The sequence below is a fragment of the Crinia signifera genome, chromosome 6 (assembly GCF_055691185.1).
Source record: "Crinia signifera chromosome 6, ASM5569118v1, whole genome shotgun sequence".
Lineage (NCBI taxonomy): Eukaryota > Metazoa > Chordata > Amphibia > Anura > Myobatrachidae > Crinia > Crinia signifera.
In genome coordinates this window covers 207,654,607-207,674,848 of record NC_139222.1, presented here as the reverse complement: position 1 = coordinate 207,674,848, position 20,242 = coordinate 207,654,607, and the positions used below count along the sequence as shown (strand labels likewise).

At 46.1% G+C, this 20,242-nt stretch overlaps 1 protein-coding gene across 1 annotated transcript; it reads right to left on the bottom strand.

Moving 5' to 3' along the window:
- Positions 1 to 10,919: 10,919 nt before the first annotated feature.
- ARHGDIA (Rho GDP dissociation inhibitor alpha) lies at positions 10,920 to 16,251 on the bottom strand. The gene is made up of 6 exons (XM_083148708.1): positions 16,024 to 16,251; positions 13,919 to 14,125; positions 12,813 to 12,896; positions 12,642 to 12,718; positions 12,494 to 12,557; positions 10,920 to 12,363 (listed from the first exon to the last, which is right to left on the bottom strand). Exons 2-6 carry the CDS (start codon positions 14,106 to 14,108, stop codon positions 12,164 to 12,166), a joined length of 615 nt encoding a protein of 204 aa, XP_083004834.1. The 5' UTR covers positions 14,109 to 14,125; positions 16,024 to 16,251; the 3' UTR covers positions 10,920 to 12,163.
- Positions 16,252 to 20,242: the final 3,991 nt, after the last annotated feature.

Genomic DNA, 20,242 nt, shown 5'->3' with positions numbered 1-20,242 from the left:
CGAGAGGCTTACTCATTTCCGGGGATGCGTTCCAAGCTGGTGGAACGCACGCCCAGTTCTATGGCGTTAAACTGACCACTAATATGATTATTATAACAGGCTGCTAGGTTGTAAGTTACACTTGTTACTAATGCAGTTGTGAACCTTGACTTTAACACTAATAAGATATGTGTTAGATATGTTTTGGCTGGTGTAGACATGTATTGGCGATTTGTATGTACACTTCCTGCCTCTAGGGTATTTAAGGTGTTCAGTTGATCAGTGTGAGAGATCTTCTGACCCATTCAAAATTTTGGTGTTGACAAAGAGCCCGGCGTTGCTTGAAACGTCGACAATACACTAATCTGACCATAGTGACGTATTGAACTTTTTATCTGCATTTGAATTTCGAAGACTGGTGACTCTTTTTGGACATATATATATATATATATATAGTGTCCATTTGTGTGTCTCTGAAACACTTACATCTGCTAGCAGCGAGTGAAACTACATATCTTTCTCTTTCACACATGCACAACAAAGAGGCAATCACAAGGTAGCAGACTAGCTTTCGAAGCATTTGCTTCTAGTGGGCTTACTAAAATACATATATTTTTAAAAGCTAGTTAGCTATTAGAAATCACTGCTTTGGGGATATATCAGAAAGTCAGATTTAATCATCAGTTACTCACTAATTTGTGCTACCAACTCAGCAGGTTACAAAGAGAAAGGAAAAGCTTTATCAGAATACTAGTTTCTCAATGTGTAGCATTGCAAATCGCTTGGCCAGAATGTGAGAGGACGTGTCCTGCCCTTGCACATTGTTTCATGGATCATGTTGACCCAAAACCTCTTGTTAAAACAAATACTGTGAAGCAATCAGCCCCAGTCACATTAAACCACAGTAGAATCTCCATATAATATTTTGGTGCCTACACAGATTTTCTACATAAACCCATAAAATCTAATGGTTTACCAGCCTCTTCATATACAGTAACATTAAGGGTAGTAATGCAGTCATATTAAACATGTTAAAACCATGGGGGCTGGCCTGGCAGCCATAGTGATAGAACGTGTGCGAGGAGAGCTCCGTCCTGCACCTCATTTGGAACCGGCTCCCCTCCCTGATCCCTTCCCCTCAGTATAATCCTCGACCTACCTACCCTCTGCAGAACACCTGGAAGCCGGTTGCGGAGCCGGGGAGGGCCTCCTGCCTTCCTGCGGGTTGCGGCCTGGTGTTCCACTTAAAGCCGGGACCTCGATTTCGGGACGGGCGGCGGAGGTGAGCTGACGTGCACCGCCCGATCCATCCAGCGGCGGGTGAGGCGGCGGCGAGGAGAGGACTGGCCCGCAAGCCGGCTGGGGGACCCGAAGACTGAGGGGACGGCGCGAGAGAGGAGTCGGGACCCCGCCACTATCCGGGAGCCGCGGCCGCCATTGCTGCAGACGCGCCGGAGGCGCGTCACGTGGAGAGGTAAGGCGCTGCTGAATCAGTGCAGCGGTCCCTCTCCCTACCCCTGTGGAATTAATCTGCCGCGTCCTCACCGCATCACAGCCCTGATCTCCCTTGCGGAGGAGCGACTCAGCCTCATAAGAGACCCACACAGCCAGCGTACCCCCTGCTACTCCCTCCAGCACAGGGCAGACCTATTGCCGGAGTGGGCCACAGCATCCCTCCTCTAGCCACCTGAAAACAAAAGAGGAACAGCACAGTCGACAGTGTCCTCCCCTGGCTAGACACACTTCCAACCTGGGCCTGTTCTATAAAATAGTGAGCAGGGTGAAACTCATCCCTCACTACTACTTCCATTGTGCAAAACTCCAGCTCAACTATAAGCTACAGTTCCAGTGATCAATAGGGTCTGGGAGCTGCCCTCCACCATTCCCACATATCCTTAGATAAAGGAGGGGTGGGTGGTGAAGAAAGGGCACCCAGGATCCCCTGGGTCTCCCTCCCAGGAGGTGGCAGGCAGGATTTGGCCTCCGTTCCGCTCATCAGTCCAGTCCAGCACCCCTACCAGCTGGGGTGTATGTGAGGTGCTTCTACTTGCGGAGCGCCCCTTTGCATCAACCCCACATCGCCTCTTAAAACTGAGCCGCAGCTCTCAGACCGGGACATACATAAAACACTGCTGTGCACTGCCACGGGGACAAGGCCACTGCTGACATATTAAATATCTGGATAGGAGAGGCTTGCTGATTCCTTGAATCTACACTATATAGCCACCACCGCTAATATGTAATTGCCAGGCCACATGACTTTCTGATGACAGTCCGCTCCCACCATTGTCATTAATGTCCTAAAGGTTATCTTCATGAGTGTATATCGCTAACTACCCGCTCAATACATCATCAAAGATCTCCGCCTGCACTCTTTCTAGATAAGACGTCCACCCTACATCATGCCTCCCAAAAAACACAAGGCTGCTGGGCCTGTCTCCCAGATCTCCTTCTTCAAACCCTCCCCCCAACACCCCCCGGGCCCTAGTGCAACAGCTACTAGCCCCGCACCTCCGCCCCTGGCGGCCCCCTTGACTCCCGCAGCAGAATCTTCTACATCTCAACTCGCCTCATCACACTCCCACCCTGGCGATTCGGAGGCATTAACAGTTGGAACCTTAAGACTCTTGTTTCATCAATTTAAAGACGAGGTTACTTCCGAATTTCGCACTATGCTCCAAACTTGTCAACGATCCGTCGAAGACCTTGGAGAACGTACAGGTCACCTAGAAATAAAGATGGGGGAGATTGTAGGCTCCCACAACGCTTTAATCGATTCTCACGGCACTCTAGAGAGCGAGGTGGCGGCTTTGAGAGAAAAGGTCGCGGATCTTGAGGATCGTTCGCGTAGGAATAACCTCAAACTGAGAGGGATTCCAGAAACTGTTTCCAACAGTAGCCTACACGACTACACCATTGAGATCTTTAAAAGACTGCTCCCTTCTGTTTCGCCCCACGACCTGCTCCTGGACCGTATCCATAGGCTACCGAGGCCGAGATCAGCTCCGGAAGGAGCCCCAAGGGACGTTCTGATGAGAGTTCATTTCTATCACGTCAAAGAAGCGCTACTAAAGGCAGCCAGACCCTCCTCAGATACTGTAGAAGCCTTGGGTTCGCTACAACTATTCGGTGATCTCTCCCAAAGTACCCTCTCTAAGAGGCGCTCCCTTCAACCTATAACCTCAGCTCTCCGCAAGGCAGCCATCCCATACAGGTGGGGTTTCCCCACCAAAATCCTGATCTCCAGAGAGGGCTCCACCATTGGCATCTCGAATGTGGAGGATGGCATGAAGTTGCTAGCAAAGTGGAACCTCCCAGAACACTCAGACGTCTCTTCTCCAACTCACCGACTCCAGCCGGACTGGTCGGTGGTAGAGAAGCAAAATTAACGTACTAGGCCTTCGATCTAATTTGCCACGTAATTGTTTCTTTTCCCTTCCCAGGGACTCAGGTCTACATTATTTGACCATGGACATAGCGTGATCCCAATGCTTAGACCTAGCCCCTTTCTCTTTCTTCTTAAACTCAGTTTATTTGTAGATCCTGTTCCCTGGGATTTGTGTGGGTAGTTATAACGTTAGTTACTACTGTTACCTATAACTTAGCTGTTAGTTAGCTCGGTGGGGGCGGGGTAAGTGTCTGCTACCCCCCCAATCCGTATGTGTGAGGCAGTGCTCCTTTGGTGCCTCACTTGGGCTCCCCTTGGAGTCTCCTTACTTCTTTTGTTTTTGATTGTTTCCCCTGTCTATTTGTGCCCCATTGTGTTTCCCTCCCCTGTCTTGTCTGCTTCCTGTTCCTGTCAAACACCTATAGAGTATAACATTAAGATGTTAGTGATATCGAAAATGTACATTGATAGAACACTTTCTACTCCACGATGGTTAGGATTATCTCACTAAATGTTAAGGGCCTGAATTCCCCTCAAAAGAGGAAATTAGCCCTTTCTTTCTTTCATAAAAAAAAAGCGAGTATAGTAGCCATCCAAGAAACCCATTTTATGAAGTCTGCTCCCCCCCGCTTCTTCAATGGTCACTTCCCATGTTGTTATATGGCGAATGGCCCGGATAAGAGGGCTGGAGTAGCTGTCCTTATCTCAAGCAACTGCCCCTTTACTTTGGAATCTCAGGTTTCCGATCCAGAGGGTCGGTACCTTATATTGGTTGGGTCCCTCGAAGGTAAAATGGTCACCCTAGTGTCCTGTTATGCCCCTAACACAAGGCAATTGCAATTCTGTAGGAAGGTCTGTACGGCAGTACAGCGTTGTGCGAAGGGAGCCATTATGATGCTAGGGGACTTTAACTTAGTCGTTGACCCTATAGCCGACAAGTCCAACCCGACTAAAGCTTCCCTCCACTGCCCCCCGCCACGCGCACCTAAGAATCCTACTGGCTTTCGTAGTATACTAGGTGAATTCGATCTCTATGACGCTTGGCGAACCAAACACCCGAGAGACAGAGATTTTACTTTCTATTCTCATGTACATTCCTCCTACTCTAGAATTGACCTAGTTTTAACAGACAAATGGACACTACCGTCTATCTCCAAAATTGAAATTTTGCCCATGTCCTGGTCCGACCATTCCCCAATCCTAGTAGTCTGGGATGTCAGCGCCCGGAACACTACACCAGGGCCATGGAGGATGGGTAAATATATTCTCTCTCAGCCAGAGGTCCTTAAATCCATCCGACAAGCCATTACATCTTACCTTGACAGTAACTCCCCTGAAGACACCAATATTTTTAACCATTGGTGTTCACTCAAAGCAGTTATAAGAGGAGCTATCATTCAAGCAGCCGCCAGGCTCAAAAGAGCAAACAAGAAAGATCTAGAGTTAGCTGAACAGGAAATGACTAGACTGGAGGAAGCTCACAAAGCAGACCCCCTTAACAAAACCCTTTTTAGACAGCTGCAGGTAATGAGGGAAAAAGTTGACTCGTTCTATCTCCAAGAGGTGCAACGTAACCTTTCCCGCTTGAACCAGAGATATTATGTCTTTGGCAACAAGGCAGGTAGGCTATTGGCCCGCAAATTGAGAGGGAGCCGGGCGAAGGCCCGAATTCACCATATTTCCACCCCAGGGGGAGCCGGTGTTTCGGACCCAGGCGAGATAGCTAACGCATTTGCAGAATACTATGCACAGCTGTACAATTTACACTCTGATATGGAAACTCCCCAACCGCTTGAGGTTGACATTCAAACCTTCTTAAATAAATTGAATCTACCTAAGTTAGATCATGAGACCTGCCTGACTTTAGACTCCCCTTGGACCCTCGTGGAGATGGAAAGGGTTATTGACGATTTACCCAGAGACAAGGCCCCGGGACCGGATGGATACCCATCTAACTTCTATAAAAGTTATAAACCAGAATTAGCCCCAGTTCTACTAAAAGTCTTTAATGAAGCCTCTACCTCCCACTCATTCCCCAAGGAAATGCTAGAAGCGCAAATTGTAGCAATCCCTAAACCAGGCAAATCGCCTGCATCAGTATTAAACTACCGCCCAATAGCGCTTCTAAACGTTGATGTTAAAATGTACGCCAAATTGGTAGCAAATCGCTTTTGTCCCCTTCTCCCTTCCCTTATAAACCCAGATCAGGTGGGTTTTGTACCAGGTAGGCAAGCCCCAGACAATACCCGCAGAGTCTTCAACATAATGGAATATTGCGATTTTCACAAAACACCTTTATTAATCCTGTCGTTAGATGCAGAAAAAGCCTTCGATAGGCTGCACTGGGGCTATCTCAAATCTGTGCTGCTATCATTTGGCTTCCAGGGTAGATTTTTAAACTCTATTATGGCCCTATACTCTACCCCGTCTGCAAAGATATTTGTTAATGGAACCCTCTCTTCTAGTTTTAACATCACAAACGGAACTCGGCAAGGATGCCCTCTTTCGCCCCTCATCTTTGCACTGGCTATAGAACCTCTGGCTGAGACCATTAGAATTGACCAAGAGGTGGAGGGACCGGAAATTGGAAACACACCTCACAAAATTAGTCTATTCGCTGATGACATCTTGTTATGCATATTAAATCCTACCTCCTCTCTCCCCAAACTACACAATATTCTTGACAAATATGCTAAAATATCGTATTATAAACTTAATACAACTAAAACGGAAGCCCTTCCTCTTAACATCCCCCCGACGATATTGTCCCTCCTTAAAGATTCCTACAAATATGCTTGGCAGTCACGAGCCATTAAATACCTAGGAGTCCATCTGTCAAGAGATGCTGACCTCATTGATTGTAACTTTACCCCTCTGTTAAGCTCACTTGAGAAACTCACGCGGGACTGGCTTCTCCACGAAATATCCTGGCTGGGGCGCATAGCAGCAGCTAAGATGATGTTATTACCCAAACTAATGTACCTATTCCGCGCTATCCCCAGATCTTTCCCCAGACACCTCTCCCTCAGAATCAATAGGTTATTCTCTCGATATATATGGAAAGGAGCCAGACCACGTATAGCCAGACACACCCTAGTGCTACCAAAAGAGTCTGGTGGGGTCGCGTACCCTGACTTAGATAGCTACCACTCTGCTTGCATTCTTAGTCAGGCTCGCGACTGGTTCGCCGACACAAGCCCCAAGCCGTGGGTTCTCATAGAAAGGCACTTCCTGGAGAGATATGAGCTATCCAAGCTTTTTCTCCTCCCTGAGAAGGCGGTCCCCACCTGGACAGGCCCGGGCGCTGCGATCAGGACCACCTTGGGCGTTTGGCACGCGGTGACAGCAACAGATCCAGATGTTTCCCTCCCAGCCCCTTGCCTCCCTATCAAATCATTGGCTAGCCTCATCCCGGACCTCAATCTGGGCGCCTGGGTGGAGGGAGGAATTGCTTGTTTGAAAGATATTTTGGGCGCGGGTTCCCTCCTATCTTTCCACCAACTCCAGACACAGTTCCATATATCTAAACAAGACTTCTTTAAATATCTTCAGATTCGCCACTGGTTATCTATCCATATGGGGAAACGCCTGCCTAGTTGGCCAGCAGCAATGACTCTCCGACTGTCCTCCACCAACCACAGAGGAGGTATTTCTCGATGGTACCAATATATTGTTTCACTGGGCAAGAAGGAAAAATTTGTGTCTCAAACTAGTTGGGAGCGTGATTTGTCTCGGGTCATCCCGGATTCCGAGTGGGAATCAATATTCAAGTCCTGCTTTGGGATATCTAGATGTTTACACCACTGCGAAATGTTTTACAAGCTGTGTCACAGGGCATATTTCACCCCGCGGCGGCTTCACGCAATTTGGCCATCGACATCTAACCTCTGTTGGAGGAACTGCGGATGTGTAGGCTCTTTACTACACATTTTTTGGGAATGTCCGTTCCTGCGGCCGCTGTGGGGTGAGGTATTCTCCCTAATCAAGGAAGTCCTAGGATTGTCTGTCCCGCTGGAACCCACGGTGGCCCTGCTCCATAGCATCCCATTCCCGTTGCTTAGTTGCGATAAATATATATTGGGCCACATTCTAATTGCCACTAAGGCGGCCATAGGCCGGCTATGGAAATCCCCCTCCGTGCCTAATATCCAACTCATTATCAACAACGTACATAAACACTATATTTTTGAGACGGCTGGTAGTAAATACTCCTCTTCGCCTTCCTCAATACAGATTAAATGGTTTAAGTGGGGAGAGTTAAGGGAAAGAGGAGGTCAGCCCCTCGATCACATTGAACCTGTTGACTTATTAGTCCTCCACTCGCCCGAAATGAATGATTGATTCTTCTGATTTCTTAGAGTTTCTGTTATCACTACTTAAAGAACCTCTTTCTCTGTGTTCCCCCGTCCTGTGTCTGCTCCCCCCATGTGTCTGTCCTTACCCACTTCTTACCGTTTATTTTCAGTATTAATAAATTTGGGACAATCCGCTGGGATATTAATCTAAAACTGGACAAGTTACGACTAAGTTAGCCTCAAGCACCTCCCTGTGAGGGGAGAAAATCCCTTTTTCGTTCTCTAATTTTTATTCTTTTTTCTATTATGTGTCCTGTTATATTGTTAGTAATATATATCGAATATGCTTGTATAATGACATGTTCATGTGTATCCCAGCCTGTCCTACTAATAAAAATCTAATGTTTAAAAAAAAAAACCATGGGGGCTGATTTATAAATGATTTTTATCACCCACAACAAATTTTAAAACTTGTACATGTATGATAAATGGTGATTCAGCCAAACCGGTCATGATCGAAAAATGACAGTTGGGAATTGTCTGGAGCATCATTTACCATATGCAGCAAGTTTTAAAACTCGATGTATATGATTAAACTCGTCAACAAATCAGTCAGAGGGGAGTATTCAATGTTTTCATTCTCCATGTGCAGCGAATCCTCTTTAGGATTCGCTGCACATTTGCAGGGTTCCGGAGGGCTGCAGCATTCGCTGCCAGCCCTCCCTGTCACCCTATTCAATGCCGCAGGTGCTCGCTGCCCCTGACAGCGAATTTTAACCCCTGCGGCGAATTGAGGTAGGCAGGGAGATGTAAACCTCCCTGCCTGCCCCAGAATTTGTGTAGGAGGGCTCCCGGGGACACAGGCAGCAGAAGCTGCCTCCCTGGAGAGCAGGCAAGGGACAGTGAGCCCCTGCTGGCAAATTTTAACCACTGCGGAGTGGGGGACGGTGGCAGGCAGGGAGATGGAAGCCTCCCTGCCTGCGCCGGACACTGTGGGGGTGAAGGAGGGCTGGCAAGGACACAGGGAGAGCCCCCCCCCGAGAGCTGGCAGGGGACTGGGATAGTAGCCGCTGCACTCACTGGTCCCGATCTTGCATATGTAATGATCGGGACCAGAGTGCTGGCGAATGTGTAAAAAAAAAAAAAACACAATTGTTTAAAAAAAAATAATAATTTTTTAATATATATTCATGTGCTGCAAGCACATGAATAAAAATAGCATGCCCCTTCACAGAAAAAAAAAAAAAAAAAGATGACGAATGCAAAACGGTGAAACATGGCAAAAATCACTGGAGAAAGCAGTTCTCCATTTGAGCATTGAATACACTCTCGACAAATTTGACTAAAAACCCCATTGAAAACCACCGGCGAATTGCAGCAAACCGCACACGGCGAATTGACAGATATTCGCTGTTCATTTTCAGCGAATTGTCACCATTGAGTAGGGCGAATTGTTTTTTTTATGAGAGAAAATTTGCTGTTACCCCGGCGAATTGCCAGATTCACTGTAAAAAACGGCGAATCTGAGGCATTGAATACTGGCCATATAGGTCAATCCCACACTACACAGATATCTGAATGATGTAATTTCCAGGCAAATCAGAATGTCAGTTTGGCCAGTGTGTAAAAGTCCATGTCTTCTGGTCAGCCCTGTTGCAGTCGACCAGAGTCCCCGGGAACCATGCCATGCTGCCGAATGTAGCATGGCATTTTGGTCATGCCTCTACATTGGTTTTATGCACCGGCCATTGCATTGAATGGATGCCCATAATTATCTCTAATCAAAATTTACACAGAAATGCGACAGCAGCATTGCATCTTAATAAGTGCCCATTTTTGCTGAAAGAATTGGATCTCAACGCAGAATTTAACAATTTAGATTTTAACCTATTGCAGACCCTTTTTCTTTTTCAAATTAAAACAACCTGGTTTAAATTAATTGTAATTTTTTATTTTTATGTTTTTTAAAAAAAAAAAATAATCTACAATGAATGTTGAATGTTCTTATTATAAAAGTGGCTCACCATTGGATCTGCCACTAGCGCTAGGGCTGTTGAGCCTGACTAGACGTTGGACCTGAAATGACTAATGGCTCAGATCAGTCAATTTATAAAGTGAAGTGATTCACCGCACCTTTTTGCCTGCCGGATCCGGATAATAGGTCAGCCCCATTTGGTTAACATGCACAAGGTCGAGAGACAAAAGATCAACATAGTAATGGTCAACACATGAAAATGTGGACATGGTTTTTTCACACATTACCATCCACGTGCGCTACGATTGGGAATAGTAAAGTTGGCAGAGTGCAGCGGAGCAATGCATCTGGCCCGAGGACTGTCTAGGCAAGTAAGCCATGTGATGGTACGTGGTAAACCACATGGGGGTCCATGTCCTCAGATGTCAACATAGACACCAAAGAAACGTGAAAAGCTCATGTCAACCTTTTTATATGTAGACCTATTTACTGTTGACCCTATGATCCATACCCTTGCATTTAAGGGCCCAAGGAAATGACAGCTTTTACTTGTTGGTAGCACTAAGTGCATTGTCTGAAGCGGTACCTACAGCATCATATACCGACGTGCCTCATACACTATTGATGCAATCGCACCAAACATCCCTTCTCAGTGACCCCAGGTGTCATGTGACTCAGCTTGCTGATTCATTTTATATGCAACATATATGGAAGAAGTACTACAATGCATCAGCGGTGGCTTTTCTCATGCCAAGTTTAATCATGCTTTGTATAGATTCAGAAGCACACAGGTGTCACATATTAAATTAATCAGTGCAGTCTTGTTTCATCCAACTGCAACTTTGGTGTGTGAGGACACTTCTGTATAGCAGCTTGTGTAAAGGGACACTACTCCCTAATAGTTACAGCAAATACTAAATGTTTTTACATAGTCCCATAGCTACAACAATTACCACTGTGGGAGTCAGTGTGTCCGTGCAGCTAAGCTCACAAAGCAGTAGAAAGAAGTGTTCCCTGATGCGATTCATTTAACAAAGAGAACATAGCAAAGTTCTGTCATTGAAAAACTATACAGCTCATAACCTGAACATCAGCTGGCAATGTAGCTAGGGTGTCCCCTGCTGGCAACTATATCTATGTGCAGAGTTTGCTTGGGCGAGCCAGGATGCGCTGAAAACAGTACCGCAAGGTCTTGGAGATGCGATCGGATACATTTCACTGTGGAATAGAGGAGAACAGACAGGCTGTACTGCAGGAAGCACATTACATAAGAAGCACTGTGTAGCCAGTTGGAAGTGATTTTATTTATCATAAAAAGGAAAACAAATGCCTGTTGTAATCATGCTAATCTGGCTTTTGGGAGAGGAGACAGACAAAACAAATACAAAACAAAATTGAGCACAAATAAGATCTGTGAGAAATGACCACAGAGGCACCCCATTCCAAGACTCTCCAGGCTGCAAACGACACAGATGCCCTGGGAGTCCCCGGACTGGAACAGTGAATCTGGGACTATAAGCAGAGGAAGGTGTTGCGGTAAAGGCAATAAATATAGGTAAACCCGAATAAGAGACTATGTCACAACTTTCTCCTAGATGTAAAAACAGGCTGTCTGCACTAACACCCCACATTCATAGGTCAGTACTAGCATTAGAATGGTTCATCTCTGAACAACGGCATCAATCTAGTTTAACGGTCATATTGACAGATTACAATGAAACAAACTGATACATGTAAGCAGCACAGTCATGGTGCGACTGAATACTGGCACATCACACAATACAGCCCATACAATACAAAGTGGGCATTTCAGATACTTGTTGGGGAAAGGAGGACTTGCACAAAGCAATGTTTTTTATTGGTTTGGTCCTAAGAAAATCTGCAATGCAGTGAATGTATGAATAAGTGCCTTTTGATGGGACTAGATCACAGCACAGTGCAGAATAAGAGCAGCTTATAATAACTTGCATGTGGCTAAATCCAATACTGGGATGACACATTGCAGTGAGGCACACACATTTATCAATGAAGCACAAGGACGCTCCTACTGCAACAAATGGTAAATCATTAAGGCAACATGGTTACAGGAACAAAACAAAAAAAATAATTCTTAAAGAGCAGGGGTGTACCAGGCAATGATCTAAGGCAGTCATGGGTCGCAACAAACAGAGGAAGAAAGGGAACAGCAGAAGTCCCTGTTATGAATTCCCAGTGCAAACTGCCTGCTAATCATTAAGCCAAGCACCTTCACTGGAACTGGCCTGATAAAGTGAGCATACAGATCACTCCCTCCTCCCAGTCATTCTGCAGTACACATAAAACACAGGAAGGCAGAGCAGGGCGAGGCAGACAGTGCCCACGTAAGACATGTCAATCCCACTTGGCATTTATGGGGGTCATAGGGGTGAGTTGAAGGTGCAGGGGGCACCACATGGTATGGGCTGGAACACAATCCTGCGGCATTTCTCAGAGAGTTGGAGGAAACAGGGGTGTTACAAACCCCGAATGGGAAAACTCTGGGCAAGCCTAGTTCTTCCAATCTTTACAGATATTCAGGTTCCATTCCCAAGAGAGGTGATTGCTTTTATCATCATCAGTGAAGTGCGACTTCATGGTATACGAGCCTCTGGCCAACAATCCCTTGGGTGCCTCCTCTATCGGAGTGAGGAACTCATAGTCATCCACTCGTGGCCCGTAACTTCCCACCATATAATTTGTCTTGTCCACTGCAAAGAAAATACTTTTTTATAAAGAACGGGAGGCAACATCATATTGCAGGCACAACCAATACTCACAATAATTGGAATACGCCAATACTGTATTCTATAATAAATGACTAAGAATGACATCGCTTACATCTTACTCCTTTCCTGTATGTCTGCTGCTGATACTTCAGTCCAGATACAATATCCCTGTGGACCTGTAAAGACACCAAACAGAACCTTAATTCCACTAACCACAAATGTTGAACACGTCAGACACATACGTTGGGCAGGTTTCTCACCTTAAAGCTGATTTTTATTCTGTACTCCACTCCTTCTTTAAGGCAGAATGATTCTTTCTTAAACTTCTCCAGATCACCTGGCACAAGAAACATATAGCCGCTCTTAGGACAAACCTTAATGCAATGGACAGCTCTCATTATAGGAAGTGTTAAAGATAAAATTAGATGTACCTGTCAAATCCAGCTGGAGCAGGCCAGGAGCATCCGCACAAACCAAGGTCAGTTTGGTTACAACCACATTTGAAACATGAGGATCTTGTAGAAAGATAAAATAAAAAGTTATCAGCAAACCGGTGTTTCCATGTTGTGCCCTGTACCTGATTCTATACTGCAGGCTGGCCAACCTGTGGCTCTTCAGCCATTGTAAACGGCATGCCCTGCCATCGTTTTTACATTAGGAAATGCTGAAAGTGGTACGGCATTCTTTGATGAGTAGTTTCACTACAAGTGGATAACCATAGGTTGGCCAGGCCTGCTTTACAGCACTGATGTCTTGAATTCAATTCCCAAACAAGACCCTATGTGTTCTCAACCTGCATGCTCTCCCTGCACCTGCATGTTTCCTTCTGGTGCTCGTATTTACTCGCTGGGCTCCAGAAATAGTCTATATTAACAGGAGTTTTGTGTATCCATGCGATAAGGATTATAAATTGTAAGCTCCATTAGGGCAGTCTGGGATGCAAGATACTGAAATATTCTCTGGAAAGAGCTACATAACGGGCCTGATATCAGATGTGGTTGTTCTTGCTATTGCTATCTTTTGCTATTTTTTGAGCCGAAATGTGCCGACAGACTGTATTTCATGCCCTACCATTCACTAGGGCATTGTGGGAGAATAAAATAGTGTGCCGAGCTTAGCGAGGGGATGCGTTGCACTTCAAACTGTGTCCATGTCAACATTCGGGTAAAAAAAAAAACAGTGAAAAACCCCGTCGACCTTTTGACTGTCGACCTAGCCCATGTCGACCTAATGCTAGTGTCTACCTAGACCCATGTCGACCTAGTTATGGTCGACTAAACGATCCCAACCCATCTGAACAACCATGACACGCCTCTGAGTATCCGACCACTGCTCATTACCATCCCCAAATGCTGTCTTCCTGTCACTTACCAATGCCTTGTCGCAAGCTGCACCACAATTCACTCGCTGTGGCTCAGAAACACACGTAGTAGGAAAGCATCAGACGATTTGTGTACAAGCTATACGACTGCATATGAATTTTGTTCAACGTGCGCTCTTTATGTAAAGAACTGTTAGAATATAAAATATTACTTACCCACCGAAGCAGGAACAGGCCCAAGCAGAACCTCTTTGTACTTTCTTAGACTTTCATCATCCTGGTCAAGCTCCTGAATCTCCTGAATTGTTTTCTGAGCTGGAGGCTTATAATTTACAGAATGTTCATCCTCTTCATTTTCTGCTGCTATCTGTGCAAGTTGCTCTGAGGTGGGTTCATGCTCAGCCATATTTCAGAGTAGGCACCCTTTGAGGAGGGGGAAGAAAGAAAATAAGTACATTTTATCACTCCAAAGAAATATACAGGCCTTTGACAAAACATGCACATCTCCCAGTTGGTAGTAGAGAATGATATTAAACCGAGAGTGTCAACAGGCAATACCTACCCAACCAAACAAGCACTGTGCACTGGTGACACTACAGTAAATGGGGCACTTCATTACAATGGTGAGATGGCTGCACAATTTTCTACTGTATATGGGCCCATCAAGACTTAACTTAAACACACTTAACCACAGGTATCCTCTCGCCGGCTGCAAGGCAGAAATACGTTTTAAAAGTTTCCCCCGTTCCCCCCCCTTTACCCACTGACTGGGCCATTTTCTCCTCAGCCTGTGCTTTTGCACTTCTGAATACCTTCTTAGCCTCCTTCTGTCTAACAAGATACACCACTTTGTCCTCATTATTCTGCGTCTGCTTAAATTTCTTAAAGGTCAACTTTTTTGGTTTCACAATACTTGCTACTTCTTTCGCAAACCACAATGGCTTCCTTTTCCTTGTGTTTTTCCTAACTCTTTTGACACAAAGTTCTGTTGCTTTTAATATTGCACTTTTTAATTGTTCCCACTTCTCCTGCACTCCTTCCATGTTCGTCCACTCCAGTGGCGTAACTATAGCTCTGCAGCCCCCGCGGTGGCGGGGAGGCGCAGAGAAAGTTTGGGCGCCGGGGGTCTGCGGGGCTATAGTTACCCTCTGCTGTCTGCGGTACCTGCCTGCCATGCCATCACAGTCCCATCTCTCCTAGTGCTGGTTTCTGCTTCTATAATGAAAACAGACACTTAGAAAATGGCTGCCCCCATACTGCAGACAGTTTTCTGTCTGTAGTATGGGGGCAGCCATTTTCTAAGAGTCACTTTTCATTAGTAGCAGCAGGAGCCAGTGCTGGGACTCGGAGAGACAGCACGGCAGGCAGGTACCGCAGACAGCAGCAGGTGGGCAGGTATGGGCATGGGGTGGGGGGCGCTGAGGGGAGGGGGAGCCAAATTTTTTTTGTGGCGGTGCGGGGGGGGGGGGGCATAATAAGTAGTTACGCCACTGGTCCATTCTGCCAAAGAATCCCTTACAGAGTTTTTCATCTCTAAAAAAAAATCAGCCTTCCTAAAATCTAACACCTTTGTTTTTGTGTGCACTGAGTGGGTTTTTAATTTGAACCATACTGCTTGATGGCCACTGGATCCCAGGTTTTCACCCACATTTACATCAGATATTCTGTCACCATTTGGAAGTATTAAGTGTAATATTGAGTCCTTACAAGTGGGCTCCCTCACCAATTGTTAGAGAGATGCTCCTTGCAGTTTGTACAAAAGTCACATTTTGGGAAACATGAAACACATAAAAACAAAAAGCACCGAATGATTGCTTCAAACTATTTATATAATGAAGACAGAACTTCCATATAATATATAAAATTCTTTGAGATTTCCATAGATATATTAAGTTACACCTGAGCTTTATAGTAAGACATAACAGTCTACTATAAAGCTAGTATGAATCCTGAAAGTACAATGATCAGCACTGCTCTTGTGTAGTAGTGCAGTTCTACCCAGCTACAAAATGACTCGGTAGAACTGCAATAACAAAATGCAATGATGGACCAGCAGCCCTAAAGCTGATACACGGTAGGTGATTTATTTGTGGCGCTTTTGCTGCTGAGAATTGCACTGGATTACAACTGATAGAGTCCTAGCTAAGCAGTATATAAGCATGACATGTAACATGCTGAGTACTGTGTGTGTATATATATATGTAGCGGGGAACAGTGATGTCATCAATCACACACCACAACCAGCACCCGCGCGTGCGTGCACCCCCACCCACAACAGCGCCTAAACTGCGCATTCACAGCCCCCGGCATATACCGCTTACCGGTGCCGGTCCTGTTACCCGCTCTATCGGTTCCCACCCTCAGGAATGGCGGATGAAGTCCGTACACACCCCACAGCGCAGCGCTTCCAGGGATGTGGGTCACTTCCGCTAGGGGCCGGGGCCGCGGCCGCCATCTTGGTACTCAATGCTGAAGCCAAAACTTGCTTCGTCTGCAGCGCAAATAAATCTGTGTGCCTGAGTGACCCCAAGCTATGCGCGGTGCCCAGCGCCGGGAGCCGGGACTTTGCACATCGATAGCTTTGTACATCAGTCGCCAAGTCCCACAGACTATGGGTAACTAAAATTATGACAACCCGCAAAATGCCGGCGTCTGAGGGGGGCGGAGCCGCCTTTTACTTACATGGTTGTCCAAATACACCGTACAATAATCTGCCCGATCCGACAATAACTAAACAGACAATTATACAATGTAGTTAGCATTGAGCTGGGTTCGCACTTCGCGCTGAAACAATATGTACCGAGGCGGCACATTGGAAACTGGATACATATTGAGCAATGTGATGAATGTGTGATAGACGCTACGACGTATCCCTCCTTTCATTACACATGCCGCAAGTTTTATCACTAGGATCATGATTCAGACCTGCTCCCTAGGCTGCTTATATTTGCTGCCTAGCGAGCAGGTAAACGCTGAACGCATGCTCCCCCACCGACTGCACAGAGGACAAATCATTTGATGGTTACTCGCCATCGAATTATTTCTCCTTTCTTCGCAGATAAAAGTATGCCTGGACTTATGTCATGTGATGTTTTTGTGGACATGCCCATGAAACAATGGGCAGACCCCCAGCGACTGCCCCCTACCTGTCAATCATTTTGCGAACACCCTGGCGAGTGAAAAACTCGCCTAAGGCGATCACTCCAGGGGGTTGCGCATGTGCAGTCCCCCACCATTGGGGATGGGGCCAAATTCAAACCTTAATGAACAGGTCTGAATTGGCCGCTAGGTTTGATGTTCAGCACATCAAACCTAATGTCGCTAGCAACCGCAGGCACCAACAAACCGCCGTAAAGCAGTGAGCGATCATGCCGGTATTTTGTTCCAAATTGACCCAAAACTACATACCGGGCCGATATCGCTCTAGTGTGTACCTGGCTTCAGATTGGGTATACACCGGAGCAATATCATAGGTACCCAGCCGATAAGATGGGCTAACTAACATATCAGAACCCAGGTACACACAGTAACATATCGCTCCTTCCTTAATTGCATTTGTCCCCATTCCAATGAAAACGCTGGTCGTCACATGACGTCAGCGCCTGTCCCGTTTTCGGTGATCTGCGGAGGAAATAAAATTCAGTTTAGACTGACTTATTTTCAAAGGCAGGAGAAATCATTGGATCGTCAGCGTCCATCCAATGATTTCTCCTGCTACCGGCCTCATGCGAGGGGATTTGTTAGCGAACGCATCCCCTCGCATGGCAGAGAAAGGATTTGGGGGGGTGGTGTTTAGGTGCTCGCTAGCTAGGCAGGGAATGTACTGTCTAGCGAGCCAGTGTGAATCAGGCCCTTGGTTTGTTTTCTTTGCATGTGTGAATTGCATGGCTTGTTGCTGACATTTTGGTGAAAATTCCCCATACCCATATATGTATTTTGAGATTTAGGGGATATTTAATTAGGTGCCAAATTTTTTTGACAGTTGCAAAATCTGCACTTTTTCATGTTGTCAAATTTACATTCAACCTATTTAATTAAAGTTCCAATTTTTCAAATGATAAAATATCCAGTACGGTAGAAAACCATGTGGATTAGGGAATTCACCACGAATCCACATGTTTTTTACCACTTTTTTTCAAATTAACAGCCATTTTCAACCACTTTTGGGTCCATTTTCAGCAACTCAATACTTAGTAGCCAAATTTAGTGTTTTTTTTCGCCTAGCCATGTAAATGTTTTCAATGTAGAGCAGATGTCTACTCTACATTGCCAAAAGTATTTGGACGTCTTCTAATTAGTTTGTTTTGCCATTTAATCTCCACCCATTGCTAGCAAGTTCATAGGATAAAAAACTACCGCCATGCAATCTCTATAATCATACCGAAGAGGTCAGAGTGGCACTGATATAGGATGCCTCCTTTCCAACAAGTCAGTTTGTCAACTATTTGCCCTTCTAGTGCTGGCCATGTAAGTTCTGTTATTGTAAAGTGCAAATGTCTGGAAGCAACAAAATATCAGCCACATGGCCATACAAGCTCACACAATGAGATTGCCCCTGGTTGCGTCACACTATATTGAGTTTTAACAGTGGTGGGTTTCCCTGGGGCAGGACAAGCCTACCAGGGCAGGTATCTCCCGCCCCAGAAATACTGACCACAGAAGGATCAGCCACTGCCTTCTGCAGCAGCCCCTGCTTTGCCGAGTGGCCTGAACTTCACCGAATGGTGAGGGGGAGGATCGGCAGCAGGTGAGCGACATGTAGCGGTGGGAGCGACAAGATGGGGGGTGGGCTTTGGACCTGCCAAATGGTGGCATGTCAGTAGCGCACCGCTGAAAACTTCACTGGCACACACACACATATCAGGCATTGTTAAGAATAAAGTACTTATCTTGACTGTTCTGCTGCAATAGATCCTCAGCAATCACCAGGGAAGACGCTGCCCAGGAGAGACTTTCACTCAGTACAGCCGTGTAATCCAAACTTCAGCTCCTCAGTGTGGAGAGAAAATGGGGCCAAACAGAGTGTAGGACGAGACCCAGTCTCTGCTTCAGCGAGGAGGGAAACCTGTTGGCCCCCTTCCTCCATCAGCCGCTACTACTAAGTGTCTCGCCTCACCTCCAGTAACTCCCCCAGACAGGGAACACTCGGAATTGTCCAGAAACGCTGGACTCCTGTAATAGACGTCACCTCCCTAGTGGGATTTCAGTCTATAAGCCTTTTCAAGATGGTGGCCGCCATCGTGGTGGTTTCATCCCCCACGATCCCCTTCTATGCAAGAAGCCGGTTTAGGACGCCCCCGAGGCCCAGGACAACCGCTCTGCAACGGAGGTTGAAGCGCTGTGTAGGTAACGCAGCTGCATCTCTCTTCACAAGTTCACACAGAGCACTGACGCTTCCGTCAGCCTCTGCTGCACTCTCAGTTTGTGTGAACTTCCAGAAGAAGTAACACACTGGAAAGCCTGTACTAACTAGTGAATTAATAAAATAAAAAACACCTAGCTACTGTCACAAAATGTCTGCAGACAGCAGCCAGTTCAGCACAGCACCCACTCCTGTGGGCAACTAAAACGAACTGAAGCATCATGGGATGCAGAAGGGAGGAGCCTGCTCTCAAAGAAGTCAGGATAGGTGCCTTGGCTCCTGCGGACCCTCCTACATCACAATGTCAAGCTGTGTCACCAGGATGGACAAAAGAGAAAGGTTTCTGCTATTGTTGAGCCTTCAACGCTTGGGTATGATGGACTCTTGCATTCACGTAATACCCTGGACTCAATGGAACATAAGGGGCCTTCAATGGCATCTCCTTCCATTTGTGAGAAACAGAATCAACGATTGTCAAATATTAAGCCTAAGCCTCAAGGCAAGAAAATCATTGAGATGGCGGACAGGCGATTTACGGGCAAAAGTTCTCCAGTCTAAAGAGTCTGAACTTTCTTGTCCTGACTACAGATGCAAGTCTAGTAGAATGGGTCGCACATATGATCGGTATCTCAGGCGATTTGTTGTCTTACAGAAAAGATATGAATATCCCATCTGAGAATCATGTCAGACAATGGGACAGTTGTCTCACATAAAAACTGTCAAGTTGGGACCAGGAGCAGGATGCTAATGGCCATATCAGAAAAGATTGTGTCATAGGCACAGAAAAATCTACAATCCATCTCGGCGGTATATATTCCAGGGCCAGAGAATATAATCACAGAAAGAAAGTTCTCCTGGGGATAGGGGAATTGAATGTGGAGGGGAATGTGAATCTATTCAGCAAGCCAGAAGTAGATCTGATGGCATGCTATACCAACAGGAAGGTGAACAACTTTTACTCAAAGTACTATCATCCTCAAGCATTAGCCCTAGACACATTTTCAGTACGATGGCAGTGCAACCTCGGCTTTGTGTTTTCCACCTATACCCATGATAAACAAAATCCTGAAAAAGATCAGAGAAGATTGAGTGTTGGCAGTCTTACCCTTTGGCCAAGAAGGGCCTGGTTCATGAGCGTTCTCAAAATTTTCGACTCTGGAACCTTGGATTCTACCCAA

Coding starts and splice junctions, on each gene's coding strand:
- ARHGDIA (XM_083148708.1), bottom strand. CDS start 14,108: ATGGCTGAGCATGAACCCACCTCAGAGCAACTTGCACAGATAGCAGCA. Junction 12,719..12,812: donor GCTCCAGCTGGATTTGACAG/GTACATCTAATT, acceptor TTCTTGTGCCAG/GTGATCTGGAGAAGTTTAAG. Junction 12,558..12,641: donor GAATAAAAATCAGCTTTAAG/GTGAGAAACCTG, acceptor GTGTCTTTACAG/GTCCACAGGGATATTGTATC.